At 47.3% G+C, this 27,349-nt stretch overlaps 1 protein-coding gene across 17 annotated transcripts in view; it reads left to right on the top strand.

Annotated features, from left to right (window-relative positions):
- The window catches only part of MYBPC1 (myosin binding protein C1), a 323,873-nt gene that overhangs the window by 211,602 nt on the left and 84,922 nt on the right, over positions 1 to 27,349 (top strand). For all 17 annotated transcript variants that reach the window (XM_078675170.1, XM_078675161.1, XM_078675152.1 and 14 more), the window contains 4 exons: positions 9,430 to 9,589; positions 22,317 to 22,421; positions 24,678 to 24,866; positions 26,259 to 26,393. In XM_078675170.1, coding sequence (XP_078531296.1) covers positions 9,430 to 9,589; positions 22,317 to 22,421; positions 24,678 to 24,866; positions 26,259 to 26,393 — 589 coding nt within the window. The remainder of the gene's footprint in view (positions 1 to 9,429; positions 9,590 to 22,316; positions 22,422 to 24,677; positions 24,867 to 26,258; positions 26,394 to 27,349) is intronic.

Here is a 27,349-nt window from a genome sequence, read left to right as displayed (position 1 = left end):
GTCGTCGGAACTGTGCCTGCATTGCCTGAGGTGGTTGCCGTCCTTTCCGGTTCATCCGGGTCACAATCGATATGACTTGTGTGGATTGCCGATCGGACTCCCTGTTATTCACCTCCTGTTCAACATGATCTGGTTCCTTGTGCGTTGGACGACTACAGCTTGGGATAAACAAGGACAGGGTTGAGATGAACTTGCCTCGGTGGACTGTTATCTTGCGGTATGGCCGGATGATCCGTTTGTAACTGTATGACTATGTTCGATTCTCCTTCATGTTCCTGGAGCTTATCCTTGTGCTTATTATCTTCCCGTGGGTTCTGAGTATCTTCGGACGGGAGGGTGGGAGCTGATGGGGTTTTGATTATATGGCTCCTCTCCCGTTCCTACTTCCCTGTTTTCCCTTCTTTTTTTGTCTTTGTGGTTCTTGCTTACTTTTATCTCTTCTATATTTCGGGTTCTGATTAGGGCGACAGGCACGCTGCCGGGGGGTAGGCCATAGCCTTCTGCAGGGGTGCAGGGTGGGATGTGCGGGGTGGGGGGGGGGGGTCTGTTGTATTGTGTTTTCCCCTCATTCCTTTTTTTTTGGTTCTATGGCTCTTATGTATCCCCTTTTTTCGAGACGCGGTGTCGGCATGTGGCCCCCTGGGGTGTTTTTGCTAGCATGGGCCTTCTGGTATTCCTGCCGTCACGGTTTCCTACGCATTCATTCCTCCTGTTACCACTGGTTCCATGTGCTGATCTATTCTTGAGTGCTTCGTTAGCCGTGGGGCGCGTGCAGTGATGCTGCGTTCTTACTTCTCCCCCCTTTTTTCCTATGTCTTTTCCCCCCCTTTTTTTTTTCCCCTCTCCCCCTTTTTCTTTCCTCCCCCGGGTTGTTGTGGCAGAGGGCTCTTTGTTTTGCAAGCCTATTTTTAGTTCTGTGTATTATTGTGTGTTTTCGTAGTGGTGGGAGGGCGCTGGGCAGCGGTTGCAATTGCTTATTACTGTGGGACTCACGTTCTGACTTTGCCAAAATGTACCTGTTCTTTTTGAATTTTCCTGTGTTCGATATTGCTGCTTGTTCGCGGCCCACCACGGCCCTCTGGACTTTACGGATTGCCCTTATTCTGAGACACCCTTTCTTCTATTATAAAATCAACCTTCTCTCATCCTGTACGTGATGGTTGCTCGGTGGCTTCTTGCCTTTGCTTCTCATATGGATTGCTGTGATGTCCTGTGGGAGCTTCTGTATTGCCTGCTATGTTTCTTTTATTGTGGTGGCCGGCCCGATGGGTTGTAGGCCCGTATCTGTGAGCGCTTTCTGTACAATAAAGGTTTAAAAAAAAAAAAAAAAAGAAACTCTGGTTTTGGCAAGTGGGATTTTCTCTTGTGTTTTTGACAGGCCTGGACAAAAAGAGTTAATTTCAGCTGGTCTAGTCACATGCGGATCTAGTTGGCCATTACATTGAACCTTATATTCTAAGGACAATAGTCTGCTATGAGGTTACTAAATTAGATGATTAACATTTTTTACTTCAAAGAACTTAAACATAAACATTGGCCGGTGAAATGTTAAAATAAATATTTGTAACTTTTACCAACCAATACTATATTTTGAAGCTATAAACGAGGAATAAGCTTGTAATCCCTGAGAAGTGAAGAAAATGAGTGGCATTGGATTGGGTAATAATAAATCATTATTAAACGCACCAAGAGACAATTCACTTTGTGGTGTGATGGATGAAATAATAATAATTTATTACAAATCTGTTTGCAACCAGCTAGATACAGGTTTGGATCCAGATAGGGATGACTCGGCCATTCATCATTTTCGGGTAAACACAAATTATTTTTCCATATATAGTTCTAACTTACGCCGAGAATTTATGAAGTAAGCCACATCTATTTCAGGAGTAAATCATTTTTCATTACAGGAAAAGCTTTGTGAACTGGGTCCACTGAATTTGAATTAATTGAGTAGGAGTAGTAGTAAAACCTATTGACCTAAATGAGTAATCTTTATATTCCATCATCCACCCAAGAAGTCATGGGTAACTAAGTTGTCATGAAGTAATCGTAAGTCATAGGCAGCCAATAGCTATTAGTGTCTTCCCCATCTGTCCAGAGCTAGTGCTGTCATTTAAGTATCAGTTAAAGGCTAACTGTGTTTAGGATAATCACCCATTGCTCCAAGATACACCATAATCGTCATTTGACACCCGTGGGGTCTATCTCACCTAAGCCTGAGCTTTGAACCTGTAGTGTTGCTGGCAGTGGGGCGTACCACTGCAGCACACGCCCCCTCCCACTGTTGTCCTGTTTACCCCTCCAGCGTAGAGGGGTTTGGTTGAGTCCAACGTGAGCGTTGGAAACGTAAGGGGAGTTAATGAAAAGCCCGGGGCTCCGGGCGTGGTTAAGTTAAGTGCTGACCACCAACAGCACATGTGTGTCCTCCCGCCTCTGATTCCTAGGCCTGAAACCAGGACACTACACTGGCGACGACGGTGGTCCAGTGTCCACCCTGTCGCGTGCCCTATCGCACCACCTCCACACGTGTGCACTCCAGCTGCCTAGCGCCGTGCAACCTGCACGTGCCACGCTGCCCGGCACCCCTGGCCGCCGACGACCCGCTGTGGCCCGCCTCGACAGCGCTTTCGGCCTGCCTGCCCCCCCTGGTGCCGCTACGCTCACCGGTGCCCTGGGACGACTCTTGACTGCCTCCTGTGCCGTCCCGCGTCCTACTCAGCTGTACAGACCGGATCCACGCCGACAGGTACCGCTAGGAGCCCTCCTGCTGCTCCCCACTGCTTCTGGCCCCCAGGCTGCGTCGCTCTCCTCTGCACAGGCCCCGTGCAGCTCCACGGCTCTCCCGCGCATGCGCGTTGGACGCCCGGCTCCAGGTCCTGGCGCGCTACGTGACCTCCCGGCCATCTCTCACGCATTTCGCGTGCAAACGGACCCTGCCGAACCTCACGCATCTCGCGGAACGAAGCCTACGGGCCCTCCACGGTGCCAGGATCCACCGCTGGTGTCTGCAGAGGCCTGCACGACCGTCTGGGGCCCGACCTGTCGCCCCCCCTGCCTTGCTTCAGCTGTCATGGCCAACGTGCCGCTTCTAGAGCCTTTCGCTATCACAGGGACACCCCCTTCACAGGCTGCCCGGTGGAGGAAATGGGTAGAGCGTCTCGAAAACTACTTCATCGCAGCGGAAATTGCGGTGGCGCGACGTCGCGCAATGCTCCTACACCTGGGAGGGGAGGCAATCCACGACATCTCCAAAGACATCACGGAAGGAGACCCGCCCCACACCTACGCTACCCTACGGGATGCCATCACGAGATATTTTGAACCGTTTGCCAGCGCGGACTACGAACGTTTCCTATTTCGCCAAGCCCGCCAGCTACCTGAAGAGTCTGTAGATGTATTCTACGCTCGGCTCAAGAAGTTAGCCAGCACGTGCACCCTCCCGGATGTGGAAGACGAAATCCGCGCCCAGTTTATACAGGGGTGCGCCTCCCTGAAGTTGCGCGAGAGGGTGCTAGAAACGGACGCCATGTCTATGCGCGACATCCTAGCCCTGGGGCGATCCAAAGAACTTTCCAAAGCCCGTGCCGCCCACATGGAGCCTAGCCCGGCTGTCACAATCAAAACAGAACCCGTCTGCGCCATCAGGTCGCAAACTCCAGATAACCGGACGAGACCACCCCGCAAAGGGCGACCGAAGCCAGTCCAAGCCGCCCACGACCAAGCATGCATGTGGTGCGGAGGCGCCACTCCCCACAAAGGCGCGTGCCCCGCCCAAGGCAAGATCTGCAGCGCCTGCGGCAAAGCCAACCACTATGCGAGTGTTTGCTTATCGTCGCAAAGGAAGAAGCAGAGTGGCCCACCCAGGAGAGTGCGACAGATGGCTCTGCTACCGAACACATCCGCCAGCAGCGACATGGATGACGATGAAGAAGACGCCGCATCCGTCCACGTGGTACGCATGCTCAACACCTTAGCAGCCACGTCATCTACGGAACCAAAGTGCACCGTCCAAGTGCATGGCCAATCCGTCACAGCCCTCATCGACACAGGCGCAACAATAAACCTCATGGCCGCCAGCGTATACCAGGATCTAGAGAACGCTCCTACACTCCACCCCACCAGAGTGCAAGTCTTCGCCTATGGGACTCGTCGCCCGCTGCGCCTGTGCGGTGTATTCCGAACTACTGTGTCCCACGACTCTACGCAACTGCAGACAAAGATCTACGTATCCCAGGAAGGATCAGGATTCCTCCTTGGCTGCAAGACAGCGCGAGAGCTCAGGCTGATTCACTTTGCCCTAACAGTGCAAGCCCACGGTTTGGATCACCTGGTATCAGAACATTCCTCGCTGTTCGAGGGCATCGGGTGTCTAAGAGGGCCTCCTGTCCGACTCCACATCGACCAGTCAGTGGCCCCAGTAGCCCTCCGGCACAGACGCATCGCGTTTCACCTCAGACCGAAAGTCGAAGCCGAGCTGCGAATGCTCGAACAGGCCGGCATCATCGAACGAGTGACCGGGCCCACACCATGGGTATCCCCCATTGTGGTCGCCAAGAAGCCAAAGCAACCCGATGCAGTAAGAATCTGTGTAGACATGCGCCTCCCCAATTTAGCCATCAAAAGAGAACGCCACCTGACGCCGACCATCGACGACATCATCGGGGAGCTCGCTGGATCCAAGTGGTTCTCCAAGATGGACCTAAGGTCAGGATACCATCAGGTCCCTCTTCACCCAGACTACCGCTCTATCACGACCTTCTCCACCCACGTAGGCCTCTGGAGATACACCAGGCTCAATTTTGGCATATCAAGTGCAGCCGAAGTCTTCCAAAACATCATCCACAATGTACTGCAAGGCCTCAATGGAGTGCTCAACGTGAGCGATGATATCCTGGTCCACGCCCGACCTTGGAGGAACACATCCAACGCCTCCAGACAGTATTCACCCGGTTGCAGGAGAGAGGACTGACCCTTCACAAGGACAAATGTGAATTCCTACGCAAAGACATCAGCTTCTTTGGGTACAAGTTCTCTGATCAAGGAGTAGGCCCAGATCCAGAAAAGGTCAAGGACATCCACAACGCGCCAGCCCCCACGTCTGTAACAGCCGTCCGCAGCTTCCTGGGCATGGTAACATACTGCGGGCGCTTCATCAAAGATCTGTCGGATTTGACAGGCCCCCTTCGTGACCTCACGAAATCAACTGCTTCCTGGACATGGGGCCCGGAACAACAGGAGTCGTTTGCAAAGACCAAAGCAGCTCTATCTGCGGACACAACTCTGGCCTATTTCAACCCGCAACACGAATCACAACTAGTGGTCGATGCCAGCCCAACAGGCCTCGGGGCGGTTCTGTCTCAACAGCAAGCGTGCGGAGAGTGGGCCCCAGTTGCGTACGCCAGCCGCACCCTAACACCTACCGAGCAAAGATACTCGCAGATCGAGAGAGAGGCCATCGCCATTCTGTGGGAATGCCGCCATTTCCACATCTACCTCTACGGGCACCCTTTCTCAGTGGTCACCGATCATAAGCCCCCCATCCCACTCTTTCAAGGCTCATCCTCTCGCCCACCCCCAAGAATCGAAAAGTGGGTGCTGCAGTTGCAAGAGTTCCAGTTTACGGTGGAATATCGACCCGGCACCCGAAATCCAGCGGACTATCTATCGAGGCACGCCCGTCCGGTCACCGATGCAGAAGCAGCCGAGGCAGCTGCCACGGAAGAGTACGTCCGGCTAATCGTTGAACGGTCAAGACCACGGCCAATGTCCCTGGAGGAAGTAGCGAGAGCCACCAAGGACGACGACTGCCTCCAGATTGCGATCCAGGCTGTAGAATCTGGCGATTGGAAGGCGCTCCAAAGCCCAGCGTCATTTCGCACCCCAGATGCCCAGACTGTCCTGAGAGCCCTATACCAAGTCAGACACGAACTGTCCATTTCAGCCGAAGCATGTCTCCTGAGGGGCCCTCGCCTTGTGCTGCCCAACAGCCTTACCCAACAAGCCGCCTTGCTGGCGCACGGATCACACCAAGGGATTGTGAAATCTAAAAACAGACTTCGAAGCAAACTGTGGTTCCCAGGGCTCGACAAAACCGTCGAAGAAGTGGTCCAGAGATGCCCAGTGTGCCTAGCGACAAGTCTACCTAACCCCCCAGCACCCATAATCACCGAAGAAGGTCCTACTTCCCCATGGGTGCGAGCGAGCGCAGACTTCGGCAGCCTCCCCGGCGGCAGGTACATGCTCGTTGTGGTAGATGATTTCTCTCGCTATCCTGAAGTGGAAATCGTGGCATCCACGGCGGCGTCGGAAGTGATCCCAAAGTTCGAAAAAATCATTGCCACCCATGGGCTCATGAAAGAACTCCGCACAGACAATGGATCCCCATTCAATGGCAGCGAGTTCACAGAATACCTGCAGAGCCACGGAATCAGACACAAACGGATAACACCAAGATGGCCCCAAGCCAATGGGGAGGTCGAGAGATTAATGAGAACTCTAAACAAAACAATCCAAATTGCAATAGCCGACGGCCACAGTCTAGAACTAGCCCTATACCAATTTCTTCGAGAATATCGCTTGACTCCCCATTGCACCACTGGAGTCTCTCCAAGTCGACTCTCCTTCAACCGAGCAATTCTGGACACTATCCCGCACCATCCCACGTGGGAGCTAACGCCAGCCCCCAGAAACCAGTCCATGGAACAGCGCACCAAGAACAACCAGGACGCGTCCCAGAGACGGAGAGCGGCGGAAAGCCTCATTCAAGTCGGAGATACAGTCCTAGTTAAAGACCGCCACCCTGGCGGAAAATTCAGTCTACCATTTGAACTTGACCCCTGGAGAGTGACGGAGATGAAGGGGACAATGATCACCGCCATGAGAAATGGAGAGGTTGTGACAAGAAACATTTCTTTCTTTAAAAAAGTGCCCGAAGGGGGTGATGATCAAGGACTGGACGACTGGCGCCCAGCCCCTCCATGCAGACCGTCAGAACCAACTGGAACGGAAACCCCGATAAGCCAATCCGGCAACACCACCCAGAGCGATCGAGAACCCAGTAGACCAGCAGAAGACCCCAGCACCAGCGAAACCAGAGACTCTGAAGAACCACCCCAGACCGTAGCGGAGGGGCGGAGCCAAGCAAAGTACAGTCTACGTCCGTGCCCCAGACCCTCCCAGAAGTATCGGGACTTCGTGGCACAGTGCTGGCGTTGAGCAGACCGTGATTGTGACCCCGCCGAGAATAAAGTAAGACTGTTCTGTTGTTGTGTTTTGCATGTGGTGGGTCTCACGGTGTCTCCAAGGACTCTGCCGGCGACATGTTCCACAGAGACTGTAAAAGAAAGTACTTTATGTTTGTTACAGCACACCCAATGACTATGAAGCAATTTGTGTGCTGTCATTGCTCCAGTTTTTGTTTTATTCCCAGGTAAAGGAGGAATGTAGTGTTGCTGGCAGTGGGGCGTACCACTGCAGCACACGCCCCCTCCCACTGTTGTCCTGTTTACCCCTCCAGCGTAGAGGGGTTTGGTTGAGTCCAACGTGAGCGTTGGAAACGTAAGGGGAGTTAATAAAAAGCCCGGGGCTCCGGGCGTGGTTAAGTTAAGTGCTGACCACCAACAGCACATGTGTGTCCTCCCGCCTCTGATTCCTAGGCCTGAAACCAGGACACTACAGAACCCTACTCTGTTCGCCGAGTTTTCGGCAGTCCACAGAACACGCGCTGAGTCGAATTTGTTTCCTTGCTTGCACTCACCAACGCTTAGTTCTGGCAGTCACGGATGATTGCAACCGCTTTTGTTAAGAAAACTTCAGTTTGTGTTGAGGAAGCTGCCGCTCGAGTGGAACATCTACTCGAGCGGCCTCTTGCGCTGCGCATGGCGCTGCTCGCAATCATTTTCCAGTGCGTCACAAACGCCAGGCGCTAAAAAGCAGCGGAAATGGCCCGGCCTAATGCACTCCTCTGCTTGGGGAACTCCGGGAAGCCTGGCAGAGGTTTTTGGTCACTTCGCAGAGCTATTTGAACTCCGCCCAGGCCTAATCTCACCCCTTTAAGTCCCCGCATTATAGAAGTCACATTATGAATAGTGCAGTAACGACCCAGGCGTACACTGCATGTGCTTGCATTTGGCACCAACCATCAATGAGCTTGTAAGATAACAGTGGCAGTCTGATGCCCAGGGATCCGCAGATCACAGGTTCAAGTCCTGGCAGGGCTTGTGCAGGTATTTATCCTTCTGAGATCAATAAAATGAACGTCATTGCTATTATACGTGCCTGTTCTTTAAGCTGGCATGTTTATTGAGATCCATCTTCAGTGAGTTGAGTGTTTTTCTAAAACTACAAACGATATAGTTACAAATGTTTGCATTAAAGATTATTGCTTTACCTTTGTTAGTGTTCACCTGAATTACGCTGCACAGCAGCACCTTGAGGAGGAGCATTATTTTGTCATTTTAGTAAATTACCGGGCACTCTGCTTCGGAAAAATATTTTGGGCCTGCTACACAAACGTAAACTTAGATGTTTGGTCTAAACTTTGACCAAACGTCTAAGTTTACAACTTTGGGAATTCACAAAGGACATTCACGAGTACTATTTTTATATCCGCACTTGGGCCAGATCTGCGTCCCGAGTGCGTACATAAAGATATTACTCGTAAATGCCCTTTGTAAATTCCCAAAGTCGTAAACTTAGACGTTTGGTCTAAGTTCATATCAAACATTTACGTTTAACTTTGTGAATCAGGCCCATTATTGGTATACAGATGTGATAATCCTTCAACCTGTAGAGAAAAAGTTAAAAAAGGAATGCCCAGCAGCCCTTTTTATAAACGGGAAGAAGGAATCCCTGGGTGGGAGAAGGTCTAGCACTGTCAGTAGCTTTCCTCTCAAACTCAGGGATTTTCCCTCCTGAGAAAAGCTGACAGCTGGGATTATTTTTGTTTTTCTACTTTTTACTTTATGTGCGTCTCTGTCAGCATGTTTGTGTTTGCATGCATGAGGGGTGGAGCACCCACTGCCCACCATGGTAAATTAGCAACATTGGGCACTCAAGAATGATGGGGAAATGGTGGCTCTCGTGTGATTGTGGTCATTTTTGTCAACTTCTTGGCATCAAGGAAGTGGTGTGATAGTTTTATGGTAGGATTGCCAATAATTGTAAATACATTCCTGTTCAAGCAGGTTCAGCAAAGAAAGAAACTAGCACAAACTAATGCACAAACGTAGTCAACCCTCTCTCCAACACCCACTACAGATACCTCTTAGCCAATGCCAGAGAGGTTTGGGAAGTCAGAACCTATTGTATTTATAAATGGCTGTTTTTTGTGTTTTGTAAATGGCTGTTCTTTGTATTATTTGAAATATAAGTGTCTATGGTACAACTTTATGTCATGAAACAGTCACGTTTTACCTTGAATTACAGTGGATCACAGATCTCAGTGGCCGTGTACGTGCAGAATCTTACCCAGATCATGGCCTGTTGGTTATTGATTCAGCTGAAAGGGAGGACACCGGCACCTACCGCATTATGGTTAAGAACGAGGCTGGAGAAGCTGTGGCACATATTAAAATCAAAGTTGTTGGTAAGTGAAACCTTCAACAATTCAGTGTGATTGGGAATCACTTCCGGTCCTGAATACTGCATGAAACAGTTTTAAGTGGGCAGCGTCTTGTGCCAATTTCCATCAGTGGCTTCTAAAATGGTACACACTGGGCAGCTGTGCTTCTTCACTCATATCTCCAAAGCACTTCTCTGGGTCAGATTCACTAAGGCTCTTATGACTCGTAAAGTTACAAGTACAGATTCTCCGCACTCTGGCAGAATCTCCGCATTCTGCCCGAGTGCATAGAATGCACACTCGTAATTTTACGAGTCGTAAATCACTTTGTGAATCGGGCCCTCTGGGTTTAAGAGCATGAAAATAGCGAGGGATAGAAAGAGATAGACAGCGCTAATGAAAAGTAGGCAGTGCTTTACAAAGTTTCCAGGCTGCATTGTAGCGTTGTGATTGGCTTTGGGGAGCCTGGGTGTATTCCCTGCATCATGCAGGAAAGAAGAGGACAACGCGAGGCAAGGCGGTCCGCAGCAAGGTAAGTACCTTTTATTTATTTATTTTTTTATTCCCCACGCGCCACCCTTGCTAATCGGTGGCAGCCACCACTGTTTCCAAGATGGCTTCTTCTCATCATTATTCCTACACTCAGTTAAGTAATAATTGGTTAACCCAATCTGTGATTTTAAAGATGGATTAATCAGAATCAGATAAGATCCTACAGCAATATAACTCTTATATGGTTAAATTAGTCACAATTAAGCAACACGGCTCACTGATCAAGAGGAATGTGCCAACAGCTCAGAAATGTTCAGACATCGTTTAGTTTTGACTGATCTAAATGTAATTTAAAAAAGACAAGGAACTGAAACACTGTTCACAGATATTTTAATGAGAAGCTTGAAGACTCATACAAAAAAACAGGTTTGGGAAGTTCAGAAGAACCGAGGGGCCGGCTCCTCCATTTGAGTGGAGGAGCGTCGCCCCTCAAGCCCCAAAGTTGAAGAATAAAACTGTTGTTAAGTTTATTTATTACCGTTTTATTTTTCAGCAACTCATCCCAAACAAAGGGCCTCATTATGATTGCGGATAATCCGCATACTCCGGGCCGGCGGAAGCCACCGCCGGCCCGGAGTATGCGGATTATCCGCCGCAGTGAAATAGAAGACTCACTGCCAGATCAGGATGGCGGTGGGAGTGCGGTTGGACCAGCGGCGGACGGCAGGTCCGTCCGCCGCTGATCCGTGGTGTGAGGAAGGCTATTTGGTGACGGTGTCTGCAAGACACCGTCAGCCAAATTAGGAATTGCACGAACGCATGCTTTTCCGCGGCGGCTTTTCCGCCGTGGAAAAGCATGTGGACTTTGGCTTTTGGGGGCCCGTTGCGGGCCCCCAGGGTGTCGGGGGTGGGGGGTGCACATGGGGGGTGCCTGCCGCTTCGTGCATGTAAATGTAACAAATGCAGTTTTAACATTGCGGCGGGTGCTGCTTCAAGCAGCACCTGCCGCAATGTTAAAACATACAGGATGTGACCGCCAGGGTGGCGGTCACATCCTAATTTGCACAGAGGGACCGCCGCTGCCCCTGCGGACGGTCCCTCCACTGTCCGCCATCCTAATCGGCCCCTAAGTGTCAGGACAGGGCAGGACCAGGACTGCCTAGGGGCTGCAGCAGGTAGATGTGCTTTTTAAAATGTGCATGTCTGTTTGGCCAGCCGTCTTGGGATGGCCAGCCAGACATGCACATCTAGACATTAGACAGCTTAGTTAGTGAAAGTGCAGGCCTCCAATGCTTTTAGGAGTGCTGGGGGAGCCTGTTCTATCCAATCCTGGTGCTGCTTTCATGCTTGGAAAGTAGGGCCTGGATTGGGTAGAGCAGTTTCCTGCATAGGGAGCTTCTTCGAAGACATCAGAGGGAGGAGGATGACGCGCTGCTGTGGTAAGTGAATTTATTTATTTATGTTTGTTCTTTCCCTGTGCCCCACCACCCTCGGTTCAAGTCTGCCGCCACTGGGAAACATAAACACAGATTCTGTTAAAACTCAAACAAATCAGCACAGAACATTCACAGGTATGTCCCTTCAGTAAAGTTGCCTTCTGTAAAGTCCAAAGGCAGTGTGGCAGATGTACTCCTTGCATGTTTAATTTCCTTCTTCAGTCCCAAATTAGCAGTAAAAAACTGATCAGTTTGAAGGTAGAAGAGTTTCAGGAATTTAACCTTGTTAGGTGGAGCTGAATTTCAATGCTGCACCACACATCAACTGGTAAACAATCAGATATGGGGAGTGAGCACTAATGGCTGAAACGCTGCACCTATTATTTGTAAATATATATTGTATTGTTCTATGTATCTTACACAATCACGGTCCAAGAGAACTGGACAGGGAAGAGAACTTATGGGGTGGGATGGCAGGAGTATTGTCAATGACCAGTAAAGAACTGCCAAGGTGTTTACACACATAGGCGGTGGTGTTGCTTCAAGAAATGCACTTTGGTTCATTTCAGAAGTGAAGGAGCATGTCATGGATACATAGATGCGAAGTTCTAGATCCTCGGTGCATGAAAACATGCCATCTAGCCTTCTTTGTCCTGCTTTTTTGTTGTTTTTGTTTGCCTGGCAATGATCTCGATTTAGCTTGTCAGTAACAATGGGGTGCTTAGTTGTTTAGCTGATCCTCATGAAAAGGATCCAGCAGACCTTTGTTTGGATGAAAAAAGACAGTGGAATCATCTCAAGATAGGGTAGTCCTGTCAAACTTCTTCATACCCTAGATCAATGGTGCCACACCATGGGAGAAACTATTCAAGGGGATTAGAAGGGACTCTGGATACAGGCTAATGTTGCCTCTATCAAGAAGTGAGAGGACCAGGCCTATAAGGCAGGTCTAGAAAGCATGAATTCTACAGAGCAGGTAGGCTTGAGACCAGGTGATGTTTTCTGTTTCTTTACAATGCAGGTTATACAGAAAAAATATGGCTATGAGGGAATGTATCTGTTAGTTAACTACCGCAGAGCCGTTTCAGCGTCGTGCCCTTGAGGCTAATTCTTTTGGAAAGGTGTAATGTTTGATGGTGTTGAAGGCAAATAAAATGGCACACAGTTTGCTCTAGTCAGACATTTGAAGCACTTCATTAATCACGTGCATGGTTGCCACATGAGTGCCGCACTGTAGTCTGAAATTGGAATGCAGTATTGCAAGCTAAACGTTGCTCTTGAGTTTCTCCTGAACCTGGGCAGGTGCTTGATTTGGTATACATACCCAGGATGGCAAGTGAGTGATGAGTATGTACGTAGTTTGTGACATTATCTGGGTTCACATTGCGTTTCCTCAGTAGTGGCAGCTTCTGCAATGCTACTGCAACTATAGAACTAATCAACAAGTGTCTCCACACCCTAGAGCCCATGTACAAAGCTACAGGCTCCGGGTGTGCTTTGAAATTAGTGTAAACCTCTCCTGGGGAGATAAATGCAACCCCTGGCAGACTTAGGACAACATTTGGAAATATCTTCTGGGGGGGGCTGCTGCATGTCCTGCAATTCCCCAAACACGCTTTTTGAAATATTGCTGGTGCACCTGCATTTCCTAGGACACCACAGAAGAAGGAAATGCACATTTTAAACCCACACGGAGGCTTATATGCTGCTCCTCCAGCCCCTGGACTAAATATTATACTAGTAGATTTGCTGTATCTTGAAAGATACTTTTTTCTTTCATTACAGGTGCCTTAGCCCCATACAGGACACCCACGTGTCTACTTTGTTGGGAGCCACAGGGGAACCTCAATGCCCCCCATGGTATCTGCTGGCTCCCTCGCACCCGGCTGTCTTACTCAGTTCACCGCGGAGCCAGCAGTGCTTCTTTCACATGCATGGGAAGGCTGTAATGGGGACCCGGCTTGGAATACCATTTTGTGCATCCCTGTAGGGCCGATATTCTTACACTTTGGGTTCTTTTGCTCCAGGCAGTGACATCTAGTCACCAGGGTCATTTTCATCAGACATCTTGGCCTCTAAAAAGTTGTTACTTTTTGTTGGGGAGCTTGATTTTGCTGCTCCATTTACAAACCTGTCCTCTGCCTGGGCTCCTGATGTTCTCTAAGGTTTGTGTGGTATCTCCGACAGCCTCACCAAAGCAAACAGGTTAAACACCCTGCCTGCCACACTCTCCAGTCTCACAGCCTCCTGGCTACGCGCAGGGAACCTATGTCAGTGGAGTCAACAACCAGTATATAGAAAACCCAGGAAAACCCTATCAGGGTTTCCCACCAGTTCCATTTCCCCAACTGTTCCTCAGGAGACATAAGAGGGACAGCGCCAGTGGCCTTGGAGAGATGCGTTCTTGTCCTGGGACCCAGCTGGTGTCAAAGACCTTCAGTCCTTCTTATTAGGAGGGTCAGGTGGCTTCTCCTTCCAGCTGGGCATTCGTTTGCCATCGTCACTCCCAACTCCAGTGTCTTCTCATAAATCTCTTCTTTGTGCATGGGTTTTTCAGTGGGGTGAAAAGGTCTTGAAGACAGGTACATCTGTCCAATCCTAGGGTGCCACATCATCTCTCTCCCCTGCCTCAACCCTCCTGCACAGCAGTCTGAGGCATTTAAACATGGTGAATTCAAGTGGTCCATGAAAAGATCTTTCCTGTGAGCTTTAACTACACCTCTGACATAGCTGCCTGAACCAAAACATCAAAGGAGAGTGTCTTCTGTGTATTTTGCTCCAGAGGTATGGCGTCCTTTTTATTCTGTGGGTTTAGGCTTTCCCAATGCAGGTGCTGTGTGAAGAGTTAATTAGCGGATGCTCAGGGCTTTGATTCTCCTGATGTCCAGCAGAGTAAATAACTTGACCCAGAAACTGGCAGAGGCCTGAAATCTAAATATGTCTCAGCTAGACAAATAAGACAGTTGTTAAAGTGCCATGAGAAGTACAGTTATCACAAAAGTGACAGCAGATCTGCACCCGGTATACATGTTTACGTTAAGATTGATATTTCACTAGACACTGTAGTCATAAGTGAGGCGAAACTGTACTTTGGCGCTGATTTCACCTATAATGTGTAATTCAGTTAAGCACCACAAACTTTTATTCAACAGTACAGACCTACACTGTGAATGCTTGGTCACAATATAAGGCCTACTACAGGTGAGGATCATTTGTTGAAGAGTCCTTTTTAGGTCGAGCTGGAGTTGCATCCGAAGGGTGCTCCAGTTCGACAACTTTAGTGGTCCGTCTCGGGGGAATTAGGGACAGGAGGGTGCCATGCGCTTCTGCTGCTGGATTTGCCTGCGTGAACGCGCACTTCGGCTCTGTCCACATTCCCAGCAAGTCAGCCTAATGCGCGTGCATGCACACAGACACACACGCGCGCACACGCACTTACACTTACACACACACACACGCACACACACACATGCACACACATGCAGGCACCCAGACGCAGGCACACACATACAGGCAACCCCCTCTCCCCTCCCCTCTCTTACCTAACTGGGCTTCGGGCTTCTCGGGAGCCTCGCAGAGCACTCGAGCTCCTTTGTCATTCCAGCAAGAAGCGGGGCTCTCTCCTTAGGCTTGGGGGTCCCGCAGTCTCCCCGCTGGTCTTCGCCCGGGCCCCCTCCTGGGTCCCGGGACTTCAGGTACGGTACGGCACTTCGCTGTCGCTCCGGGCTCGCGCTCCAACCTCAAAACGAAACTTTAAAATGTTGCGCATGCGCAGGCAGCCCCCGCCCTCCCACTCCTCCCAGCCCGGATACTAAGCTTGTTATTATAGACGCGAAGAGCTGCGATGTTGCTGTTACTGGTGTCCTCGATGTGTATGTTTGTGTCAGGTGAGTCACGAGTACATTTCTTTCTTATTGAAGTTTATTGAAACCCTTCTTTTATTAGAAAAAAACGATTGTTTTCTGTGGGTGGGAGCGGCCTATTCCCTGGGCAGTCGTCAGTCAGCCATCACATCAAGGAGGAAAAAAAAAATGTGTTCATTTATTTTTTTGCTACCCTTGCATATACGCTGCAAAATGCGTCTATGATATCTTAGGTTAAGTAACTACAAATGTCTAATAAGACGAGAAGTTGTTTTCCGAATCGATAACAAGATTATCTCACTGTCCCCTCCAGCAAAACCTGCCCTGAGCGCGCGAGATTAGAAAGACACGATAAACATCAGAAGCCGCAAGCAGCTGGGTCTGTCACGGGTGACAAGAGACAGACAGGACAGCGGTGCCTGACGTGTCGCTGCTCACCTGAGCTAAAGACGCACGTGCGTGGTGCAGAAGAGAAACAACTGAAAACACGTGGCAGATGATCAGGGCAATCATTTAGACACCCACTCCCAGAATAACAGCCCCGCACCCTCCGGGTTGCACCGTCACTGCCTTTCATTAGTCACCTACTCTAACATCACCTCACCACCAATGTAATCAGAAAGTCGTAATGTAAATGCGGGTTGCTTCACAGCTTCGAGGACGACCGCTCTAGCGGTTATGCCACATCCTCTTGGAGCCCCCACTCCTAGACAGACTTTCAGGGCGAAGGTAATAGGTGGCTGACCCCGACCCTTGCGAAAGACCCGGTGCTTGGAGGAGAGGGGCTACCCCGCGGTAGGGTCCTTGCATTCAGCGTCAGTAGCGCATCTCTTCTCCAAACCACTCCTACTCCCCCACTCACCCTCCCTCTGCACCCCACCCCCGGCCTCAGGGATGACAGGTACCCTCCTACTGGCTACCTTGGACGCTGCGTCCCACTCCCCTATTTATCTGCCCTTCTCTCCTTGGCTCCTTCCCGCCTTCAGTGCCTGTTGCTTCCTGCAGCCCCTCGCTCCACAGAGAGCTACTGGTACCCGCACACAGCCTGCACGCGAGGAGAAGATGCGGTGCAGGACATCATCTTTTCCTAAGTTGACGCCGTTTTAAGACGAGGACCAGCATGGAGGTGGACGCAAGATTCGTGTCTAAGTTGCACTCGGCAGTGGATTACGCAGATATCTCAGGCAATGTGGGAGCATGTATGATGAGAGCTCGCACGGTCGCACCCTCTTCCTGGGAAGTGCTGGTTTAAGTTTGCTCGTCCCCGGACGTGTTGCAGTCTCACTGCCGGGCAGCAAATTTTGGTGGTTTTCATGTCTTCTGCTTGAGGCTGACTTGGGTGCAGAAATAAAACAGTACCCTATGGCCAAGCTCTTCCTCCTTCTCCTCCTAACAGCGCTTCAAAGCCAAAAGACAGCAGGGGGTGAGACCACCGCCCGCTGGCAGCATGCTGTGTGGGATCGTTGCCCTCGCCCTTTTCAGCCTGGGACTTGTTGTTTAAATGTAAGTCATTCCATATCAAGCCGTGAGCTTCCAGCCTGCAGGCGGCTGCACCGCTCTGCGACCAGACGTTTAAAGCCCATGTTTTGGGCTAAGCAGTACCCCGTCACATTTAAACACAGCCACGTGTATTAGAAATGGATTAAAAAAAAGAATGCGTCTTGTGACCCTAGAACTGGATGTACAGACGATTCAAGAGCTTCTAAGGGGTTTATAATCCTGCAGTGCCGGTCTAAATCTAGCTGCTATGAAGTGCAGGTGCGTCATTCATGCTGAAGTAACCAGGGCCTTCCACACATTGGACACTGCGCTGCCTCACACACACTGCGCTGCCTCACACACACTGCGCTGCCCTCACATACACACTGCCCTCCCTCACACACACTGCGCTGCTTCACACACACTGCGCTGCCTCACACACACTGTCCTGCCCTCACATACACACTGCCCTCCCTCACACACACTGTGCTGCCTCACACACACTGCGCTGCCTCACACACACTGCGCTGCCTCACACACACTGCGCTGCCCTCACATACACACTGCCCTCCCTCAAACACACTGCGCTGCCTCACACACACTGCGCTGCCTCACACACACTGCGCTGCCTCACACACACTGCGCTGCCCTCACATACACACTGCCCTCCCTCACACACACTGCGCTGCCTCACACACACTGCGCTGCCTCACACACACTGCGCTGCCTCACACACACTGCGCTGCCTCACATACACACTGCCCTCCCTCACACACACTGCGCTGCCTCACATACACACTGCGCTGCCTCACATACACACTGCCCTCCCTCACACACACTGTGGTGCCTCACACACACTGCGCTGCCTCACACACACACTATGCCGCCTCACACACACACTGCACCGCCTCACACACCCTGCGCCGCCTCACACACACACACACTGCGCTGCCTCACACACACACAATGCGCTGCCTCACACACACACACACTGCACTGCCTCATACACTGCGCTGCCTCACACACTGCGCTGCCTCACACACTGCGCTGCCTCACACACTGTGCTGCCTCACACACTGCGCTGCCTCACACACTGCGCTGCCTCACATACTGCGCTGCCTCACACACTCTGCACCGCCACATAATTACACAGCTCTCAATGCAACATACACTACAAATACCACTCAGTGCCACATAATTATATGCGACATAATTACACTGCACTCAATGCAACATACACTACAAAACCCCGCTCACTGCCACATAATTACACACCACATAATTACTCTACTGAATGCAACCCACACTCCACACAATACCACTCAGTGCCACAAATTTACACACAACACAATTCCACTCTACTGAATACAACATACACTCCACACAATACCACTCAATGCCACATAATTACATGCTACATAATTACACTGCACTCAATGCAACATACACTCCAAATACTACTAAGTGCCACACAATTACACACCACATAATTACACTGCACTCAATGCAACATTCACTCCAAATCCCACTTAGTGCCACATAAGTACACTCTACTGAATGCAACACACACTCCACACAATACCACTCAGTGCCACATAATATGCTACAGAATTACACTGCACTCAATGCAACATACACTTCAAACAATACCACTCGGTGCCATATAATTATATGCTACGTAATGACACTGCACTCAATGCAACATGCACTCCAAATACCACTCAGTGCCACATAATTACTCTACTGAATACAACATACACTCACCATATTACCACTCAGTCCCACATAATTACACCCCATATAATTACTCTTCTCAATGCAACGTAAATACACTCCACCTAATACCTCTTAGTGCCGTATAATTACACACCTCATACTTACACTACTCAATGCTACTTAATGCAACATAAATACACTCTATCTATCGCCGTCACTGTATCTATCTATCGCCCTCACTCTATCTATCTATTGCTTTGCCACAGCATCGCTCAGCACCACCACAGCATCACTCATGGGAAATACATCACTAGGCGCTACCACAGCATCACTGAACGCCACAGCATCACTCGTCGCCACCACAACATCACTCAGCGCCACCACAGCATCAATCTGTGCAACCATTCAACAACTGGTTCAAATATGTTCAAGCTTTATTACAAATGTCACAAAAAGATGTTAATATTTCACTTCTGTTCTTGGATTTTCGTTACAAGAAAATACAATTTACATAATCTTCACACATTTTTTTAACAAAAGTTTAAGCTATTGCTATTATAAATTACAATAACTTTTATTTAAGTATTAATTATTAAAAAATGTAAAAGCCATTGTTATTTGAAATATAAATACATCTAAGTCACGTAAATACAACACATATTGCATTACAAATGCTATAAGTGTCACATTTGCGAAAGTTAAAACTATTGGCATTGTAAACGACAAAACTATTAAGTTTGCTATTTTCAAAACCAACACATAAATAAAAAATGTGTCATTTACAATACCAATAGCTCAAATTTTCCTAATGCGAGACCTATTGCATTACAAATGCTTGTTGCAATAGGCTGCCTGTGCGCAGATACCGGGTCTGTGTAAGATGGTAGTCTCACAAACACACACACATGCACAGACATGTGTGCTCACATGTAACCAGTCCATAGCCTCCTACCCTAGAGGTGTACCACAGAATTTACAGTGAGAAAGATCCAAGTAGGCAGACTCATTCATAGCAAAAGTCCAAAGCAAGTTGCCAAACAATGAAAAATCCAGGGGGATTAAATGGGTGGAACCCATGTTGCAACCTTACTTGTATAGGTGTTGCGTCTATATGACTAGGTATGGCCATGTGTGTTCTGAGTATGTGCACCTGTATAGGTGTTTTTTGTATGTGTAAAGGTAACTGCATGTTTTTTGGGGAGTTTAATATAGCGCAAACTCGACCCAAAGGTATCGGAGTGCTTTACATGAGCACCAGTTGCGTTATAGACGGACACATTCATTTTGTTAGGCAGATTAAGGATTTGCCCAGAATCTCAGGATGTTGAGCATCCCTGCTGATACTCAAACCCGGTTCCCTAGCTTCAAGGTTGACCACTCTAGATGTTAGGCCACATCCTCTGTTGCCTGTGTGTGTATTGTTGGTAGGAATCAAAGTTTGCTGCTGGAATTCTGGCAAATTTCAAATATATGACCTGCTGAAAACCTTGCTCAAAAATAACATCTGCTTTTTACTCTAGGAGGTACGTAGCAAGTTCACTCAAATATAATGAAATGCTGTATCCAGGGCCCATTTTCTCCGTGATGCACTCCTAGCCCATTTATTTATGTACTCTCCCTGTTTTCTAAGAATAAAATTAGGAATAACTTTTGCCCTTCCATCTCACTGCTGTTGGTGTCCCTTGTCAACTGTGTCATGTAGTGCTACCTTCTCTTCTCCACACATGCCAGTATGTGTCCTGCAGGCAGTTTAAAACAAACTGCACCTTCATGTGGGCTCCTGCAGCTACAGGTTAGTAGGCACCTTCAGGGCAGGACTGGGAACCCAAAGCAGCACTACCAAATTTTGTAAGAACAGCCCCCCTTCCCCCACGGTGCATAGAGAGTGCAGCGATTGAGATGGACCACTACAAAAGAGGGCTTTGGAAGATTCTCCCCCCAAGAACATTTGGGAAAAAACAGTTCCTTCTACAACACTTTTGTCATTATATATCAACTGTATTAGCTTTTAAAGCATAGCAAATGATGGCCTACTGTGCACTAGGATATTACAATCTTGTTGGGGTTCTTCAATGGTTCCCTCACTATCTCACTACAACAGTACCTTCATCTCTCTCTAGTCCCTCTCTCACATGTATTTCATTTGTCTCATACCAGTGTAAGGTGTTGAATAATTTTACATCACACACACACATACAGAGACAATGAATCACACATGTGTAAAACAATGTATACAAAATATTCAAGGTGTAGGATTCATGTAATCCATACTAGTTGGCATTTTTAAGAGTGCTTGGTCTGGAGATGCACAAACTCGGGATTCAAAACATATCACAGTGGTTAGGGTTGACTTTTATAATAAGAATTTATTTCTACCCAAACAAACCTTTTTTAGCAACATCAGGATCATGAAAGACTGGGGAAAAACACAACTTTCTAATCTGTACTAAGCAGTTTGCATGCAGCTCTTTGATGGTAGTTCATAGCTCACTGTGCTAGATTACGATTGCAACATATGAACTGCACAGTAACAAAACAATGTATTTGACAAAAGCAGTAACCTACTGAGCTATACACATAAAATACTGTTCTTTGATATTTATGGTGCATGTTCTTTGCAGCAGGCATATTAACCCTCTGATCTACCTTAGATGAGTCAAACCTGCCACTAGACAAAGCTCCCATCTCTCTCCAGAAGTTACATTAATCACCAGTTGTCCTGAAACTTTTATTGTTGTCTGAAAACTGCTGGATAAAGAAGAAATTTGCAGTATTTTTAAAACTGCTACAAAACTGCCCCCCAGCCCCCAACCTTCCTGCCTTCTGCGGAAACACCTGATGCCCGTTACCTTGGGTTACCTTCCTAACTAGTGTAATTCCTTCCCTACCTCTTGTAAACAGAGAAGAATTAACGGGGGAGGAGATGAAGAAGAGGAAGAATATAGGGTGTCTGGTATAAACAAGTATAGTGAAGGGAGCAGTATGCAGGTGTGGCAACCCAAGGCGCTGTCCTACTACGGCAGGTATCTGAGGGGCCTAATGAGTAAAACAGACTTCAACGTGTCAGGTGTGCCAGCAATGTCTAACTATGAAGATTAGAGGGCTGATGATCACCCAGAACCTGCATGCATCTCCTGGAAACAGGAAGACAAAGCTATGCCCCAGAAGGTGGAAACTAGATCTCCAGGTTCAGTGGGAGTCTCAATAATTCACTCTGTCATCACATATCATGGAATGAAGCTGTAATTCTCCCTTGATTACTGGGAAATAAAAATTAACTGTTTTGTTCTGGAAAAAATGGCAATGCCTCTGTCAAGGTTTGCTTTCCTGGGCTCTATCCTTCATAAATAAGAAAATCTCTTCACTTATAATTAACAGGGGACAATAGGCCTTGTGTCTACTGAAGCCATTACGCCCTTTCTGACTTTTTGGTTCCTATTTAATGACTGAAATATTTATTTAGTTCAATTCCACAGAATTGTGCTCCACAACCAAACTAATAGGGCAATTACTGTTCTTCCAAATGGGGTCCAGCATTACCAAAATTATAATTGAGGGATGCATGACTGGGGTTTCATGTTGGTGCTCTTATGCTGCTATTGGCAACCTTATACGCTGATTGATCACTATGATTTCTGAAGAGTCCCTTTATGTACAGCATTCTGTATCATTACTTTGACAAAAGCAAAGCTGCAGCAGCCTGGATAGCTTTATGTAGTACTTCACTGAAGTTGTCCTTAACCTCTTACTTTCTCCCTACCACAGACATCCCTGATGCACCCATCGCACCTCTCGTTACAGAGGTGGGCGAGGACTGGTGTACAATGACCTGGGAGCCTCCAGTCTACGATGGAGGATGCCCAATACTGGGTAAGATTATATACAGTGCTTTGCGGTATTAACTCTATTGCAATGGCTTAACTGGTTCCGTGATCAGGAAGCTCCCGGCCGTCATGAATCACGGTAGTCATGTGCTCATGACGGCCGGGAGCCGTCCGAACGTTGCCGCTCCTCCCACGCGCGATTAATTCTCCACCTGTGCGGGCGAATTAATCAGTGGGCGGAGTTCGGACGACTCCCGGCCGTCATGAGCACCGCGGCACTGCGACCACACCCCCCTCGTACCGTGGAAAAAAAAACACCGCAGCCAAGGCGTTAACAAACCTTTATGTTTCCACATTCTCTTTAATGGGTATGTGTATATAGATCGGAAACGTGAGAACATGTTGCAGTTAGGTAAGAAGAAACATGATAAAAAATTGTGTCTCATATAAATTGATAATTAAAAGAAAATATAATTCAAGACAAAGCACAGTGCAGAAATGGTAGAATGATCAATTAAACGCTGATTGCATGGTACACATTCAGGATAAGATGCATTAGAACAGGATTTTGCCTTAAAAACTATCACCACTAAGATCCACGTCGTGGGTGAACTGGCCCCAGACCAATGATGCTCAACGGTTATTTTTTGCTCCAAGCTGTCTTTCTCATTCTTAATGTAAGCACTACTTAGGGGTGGGAAAAACTCACAGAGTTTCACTCCGCAGAATTCGGCAAAGTTACCTAAAAACTCAGCGAGATTCCAAGGGTGGCGGAGTTCGGTATGTTACGCTGCTTGTGCTGATTTTTAGAGCAAGGAGCTTGTAAATTCAGTGCAAACTGCATCATGTGGCTTGCCTGAGGGCACTGCTTTTTCCTGCTGCTCGAGTAGAATTTCTACTCCAGCAGTAGGTTTCTCAATGCGAGCAGCAGCTTTTTCAACGTGAGTGGTAGTGACCTGCTGTGACCTCCCACGTTGAGAAATCTCACCAAGAAGTGGTCTAGCGCTCAATTTTTTCGGTCCCCAACTTAACATTGGTGAGCTGGGTGTGAGGAAAAACTTTACCACGTGGTGATAGGCGAGTATTTTCAAAACTCTGTGCTCCAAGCAGAGTACAGAGGTGGCAAAACTCTGTGAACTCCGCAAGAGAAGCAGAGTTTACCACTCAAAACTAAGCACTAGGACTTCTGCCAGGGAGCCTCCAATTCTGACCAATCTACAGAAGGCTGCTTGGGTTCTACAGTGCTCAGTGACTGTTGCAACACCATTTATGATAGTCTATTACCTAAGTCCCTCTGCAAACCTCAAATGCCCTCGAACCAATGCAGCTCACATTATCTTCAGTACATAGTGTATATCCTGCCTAATAAGGTCTTTACATTGGCTTGTGGTACAAGGCGTCCTGGATAAATCAGCAAAATATTCTCTCATTGCCTGTAAACCACATGCTGCAACCCAAAGGCTCTAGATCCCAAAGGATCTCACAATCTACTGGCCAACAACAAAACAAGGTGAAGCAGGAGATGTTTTCATACACATGCCTTGTGCCATTGGAAATTCCTCCCTGGCTACTTCAGGCTTGCAGATGCTGTTCAACAATTTCAATACATACTAAAGAAAGGGCATTATTGAGAAATATAGCAACAATAATATGCAATAATTACATGTACACTTTATAAAGTTCTGCCAATATACAATGGAAGAAGACGTGACAGCCTAACAAAGATTACTGCCTTCTTTTGTAACAGAATGTGAAGTAGCACATGGCTCCAATATCTATATAGGTATTCAAATTGCATCTTTTCCCCATGTCTCAAATTAATACCTCTAACAGTGAATACGTTTTTCCTAATTACCAGTCAATCCTTTTCATTCAAACCTGCTTAAGGTGAATCAAGGATAATCGTATGTAACAAATTCCTCCACTATCCTTCTCGATCCAAATAACTGATTAACATATCCACCACTGCAATTGATTTCATATTTTACTCTACTAGTTCACTAATCTTTTATGGGTTCCGGAGTAGCGTAATGCTTGCTGAAAAATCGCTTTGATGCCCTGTCAGGGGTAGTAAGCACTATATAAATAAAATCAAAATTGGACACTATAATAAGCGTTCCAAGTTTTCGATTTCAAATATAGGCCCCCTCTGGTACTGAGAGCTCCAGACTGACTTTGCAGAGAGGCCCCCTCAAGTTTAGTTACATCACAGGTAAAAGGATGGCAGAGTACATGGAAATCTGATGATGAATGGATGGATCAATTGGTGTGGGATTTCTAATGGCATTTCTTTATTCTCAAGGATACTTCATTGAGAGAAAGAAGAAGCAAAGTTCCAGGTGGATGAGGTTAAATTTTGACTTAATCAAAGAAACTGCATTTGAACCTAAGAAGATGATAGAAGGAGTGGCGTATGAGGTCCGTGTATTTGCAGTTAATTCAATAGGAACATCCAAACCAAGTGCGCCTTCTAAGCCTTTTGTTCCCTTGGGTGAGTATACACAATTTTTTTATCATTGCACCAATACTAATAAATCATAAGCTGTGTCTCAATATCAGCCTCATTTAAATATGATGTTTTACACTCCTCTAAGAACACATTTTATCTCTAGAAGGCCTACACTGGCCATTCATTAAAACTGTATTTGTGTTATCATGAGGCTCAACCTTTTAAAGTTCAATGAGAGGTGCTTAATTTGATCCGGTCGTTTCCGGTGATCGACACCATCACTTAATTGTCAACACTGGCCCTTTAGTGTTCTTAATTTTATTTAACGAGTTTTATATAGTGCTGGGAAAACCGGGGGGGATCAGAGCACTTTACAGCATTGTCAAGGGAGATTTTCAGTCCATCACAATACAGAATAATTGAAGTATCGAGAGTTGCATCATTATCAGCTAATCACAATACAGAATACTTGTGATGTTGAGTGGGGGGTCATTAAGTAGATCTTCAGAGAGACAGACAAAATGTTTTCAGGATGGAACTAGAAGTAATTACTAGAAGTAATTCCCGGAGGGTTAAGGAGTCTATTTAGGAGGAGTTCTTTTAATTGTCTCTTGAAGCTCACGAAGGAGGGGTTATTTCTAATGACAGTCTGCCACATAATTGCGCTGCTTCTCTAATTTAAAGAGGAGCACACTAGTTGCTTATTAATTCAATTTAGATTACAAATGGCTCATGCAATTCTTATAATTTTAGGGGACTGGAATAGTCTAAATTGTCACACTTATAGGAGTGTGATAGTAGCTGCGTTGGTACCATCATTAACAGCGCTAGCATTGGCAATGGGTGGTGCAAGATGTAGTGGGCTCCTGACGATGGCCCTGGCACTTATTGTTTTTAGAAATTAAGCACTGTCTATGAGAATAATGGATACTATAAACTGGATTAGAACATTGGAATGTTGGGAGCTCCATTGAAAACAATGGAGTGCTCCGGGCTTATAATGGCTGGTATAAGCCTGGAGCTCCAACATTCCAATGTTTCTTTGTTCACAGCTCTGGCTGTGAACAAAGGCTTCAGGCTTCAATCCAATCCCCTCACGCTCCCATAAGGCTTTGCTCTTTTTTTTAGAACATTCTGCCCTCTAGTGGCAGAATGTTCTAATAGCCTTATAGCCTTTCGTAGTTGGGCTATACTGGCTATTAAAGTCCCTCTCCCTTGCCTTCGGCTCAGGGCCTTTAACGCTGGAGAGGGCCTTTAATAGCCGGTATAGCCCTCTACGGCGGGCTATAAGGCTATAGTGTTTAGGTGCATCATGTACCTTTAACTATATCTCTCTAAGCGTTTAATCTGTTCATTTATTGTTGGAGGGCATAATTATCAAATGCGACCTTTAGCTCTGACAGTCTTAACATTGCCTCTTTTTTATCTTTTCAGCTGTAACTAGCGCGCCGACTCTTCTTGTAGTTGACGGAGTTACTGACACCTCAGTTACAATGAAGTGGAGACCACCAGATCATATTGGAGCTGCAGGTTTAGATGGATATATTATTGAGTATTGCTTTGAAGGAAGTAAGTATTATTATTTGTTATACATTTTACGCATTGAAAATGTGGAACATGGGCGTCCTTTTTAGGGTCTACGGAGCTAGGTCCTCTCTTTTTCACAGAGGTAAAACATAACACAATAATGCTAATTTCTCTGCTAACTCAGAATAGTGGTATGTTTCCATAACCTTTCAGTGATGTTGTATTTAGCTGTTGCCACTGCTGGTCTGCCTTCTCCCTCCTTTGCAGGGACGAGTATGCACAATCTAGAGGTTGAACGTGTAATCCCATGGCTCAGTTCTGCTCCATAATTCAGTATAGGAAGCCCTGTTTAAAGAGGTATGCTAACAGACATATGGAAATTCAGCTATCCCTGTCGGGAAGGCTGTTGACTGTATTGCTCATACCATGCCCAGGTGTATCACAGTTTGGTATATGCCTTGATGTCCAAGTCCACGCCTTCAACTGATAATACATTGGATAGTTGAAGGAAAGGTGGTGTCGCAAATGAATATCTCTGAAAAACGAATGGGTTGAGCGTGTTGATGAAATATGGAAATAGAATGCAAATTACCACGAAAAAGATACTTTAGAGCATTTACATTGTATACAAGATTGGATATAGTGGGTTGGGATCCTGTAGAATGAAGGAAATTAAGCAAATAAAAACAATATTATGACTGCTTGATGCTGGACCGGTAGGGCCTTATTTAGAGTTTGGCAGACAGGTTTTACACCGTCAGGACAAAGGACTAAAGTACTTCATAGTCCTGAGGAAGTACGGCCCAAAAAACATCTCTTGCATTGGCAGGAACCGCAGTCACGGCGGTTCCTGTCAATGCATTGAAAGTTTAACGAATGGCTCTGTCAACATGACAGAGACTTAGGAAAAACTTTAAATTTTTGTTTTACTTTTCAAAAACAAAATCCAAAAGCGGGATTTTGTGGGATTTTGTTTTTGAGAATAAAAACAATGCCCT

This window comes from Lissotriton helveticus, chromosome 1_1, assembly GCF_964261635.1.
Source record: "Lissotriton helveticus chromosome 1_1, aLisHel1.1, whole genome shotgun sequence".
Taxonomy (NCBI): domain Eukaryota; kingdom Metazoa; phylum Chordata; class Amphibia; order Caudata; family Salamandridae; genus Lissotriton; species Lissotriton helveticus.
The sequence above is the reverse complement of the archived record's forward strand: the minus strand, read 5'-3'. Positions and strand labels throughout refer to the sequence as shown.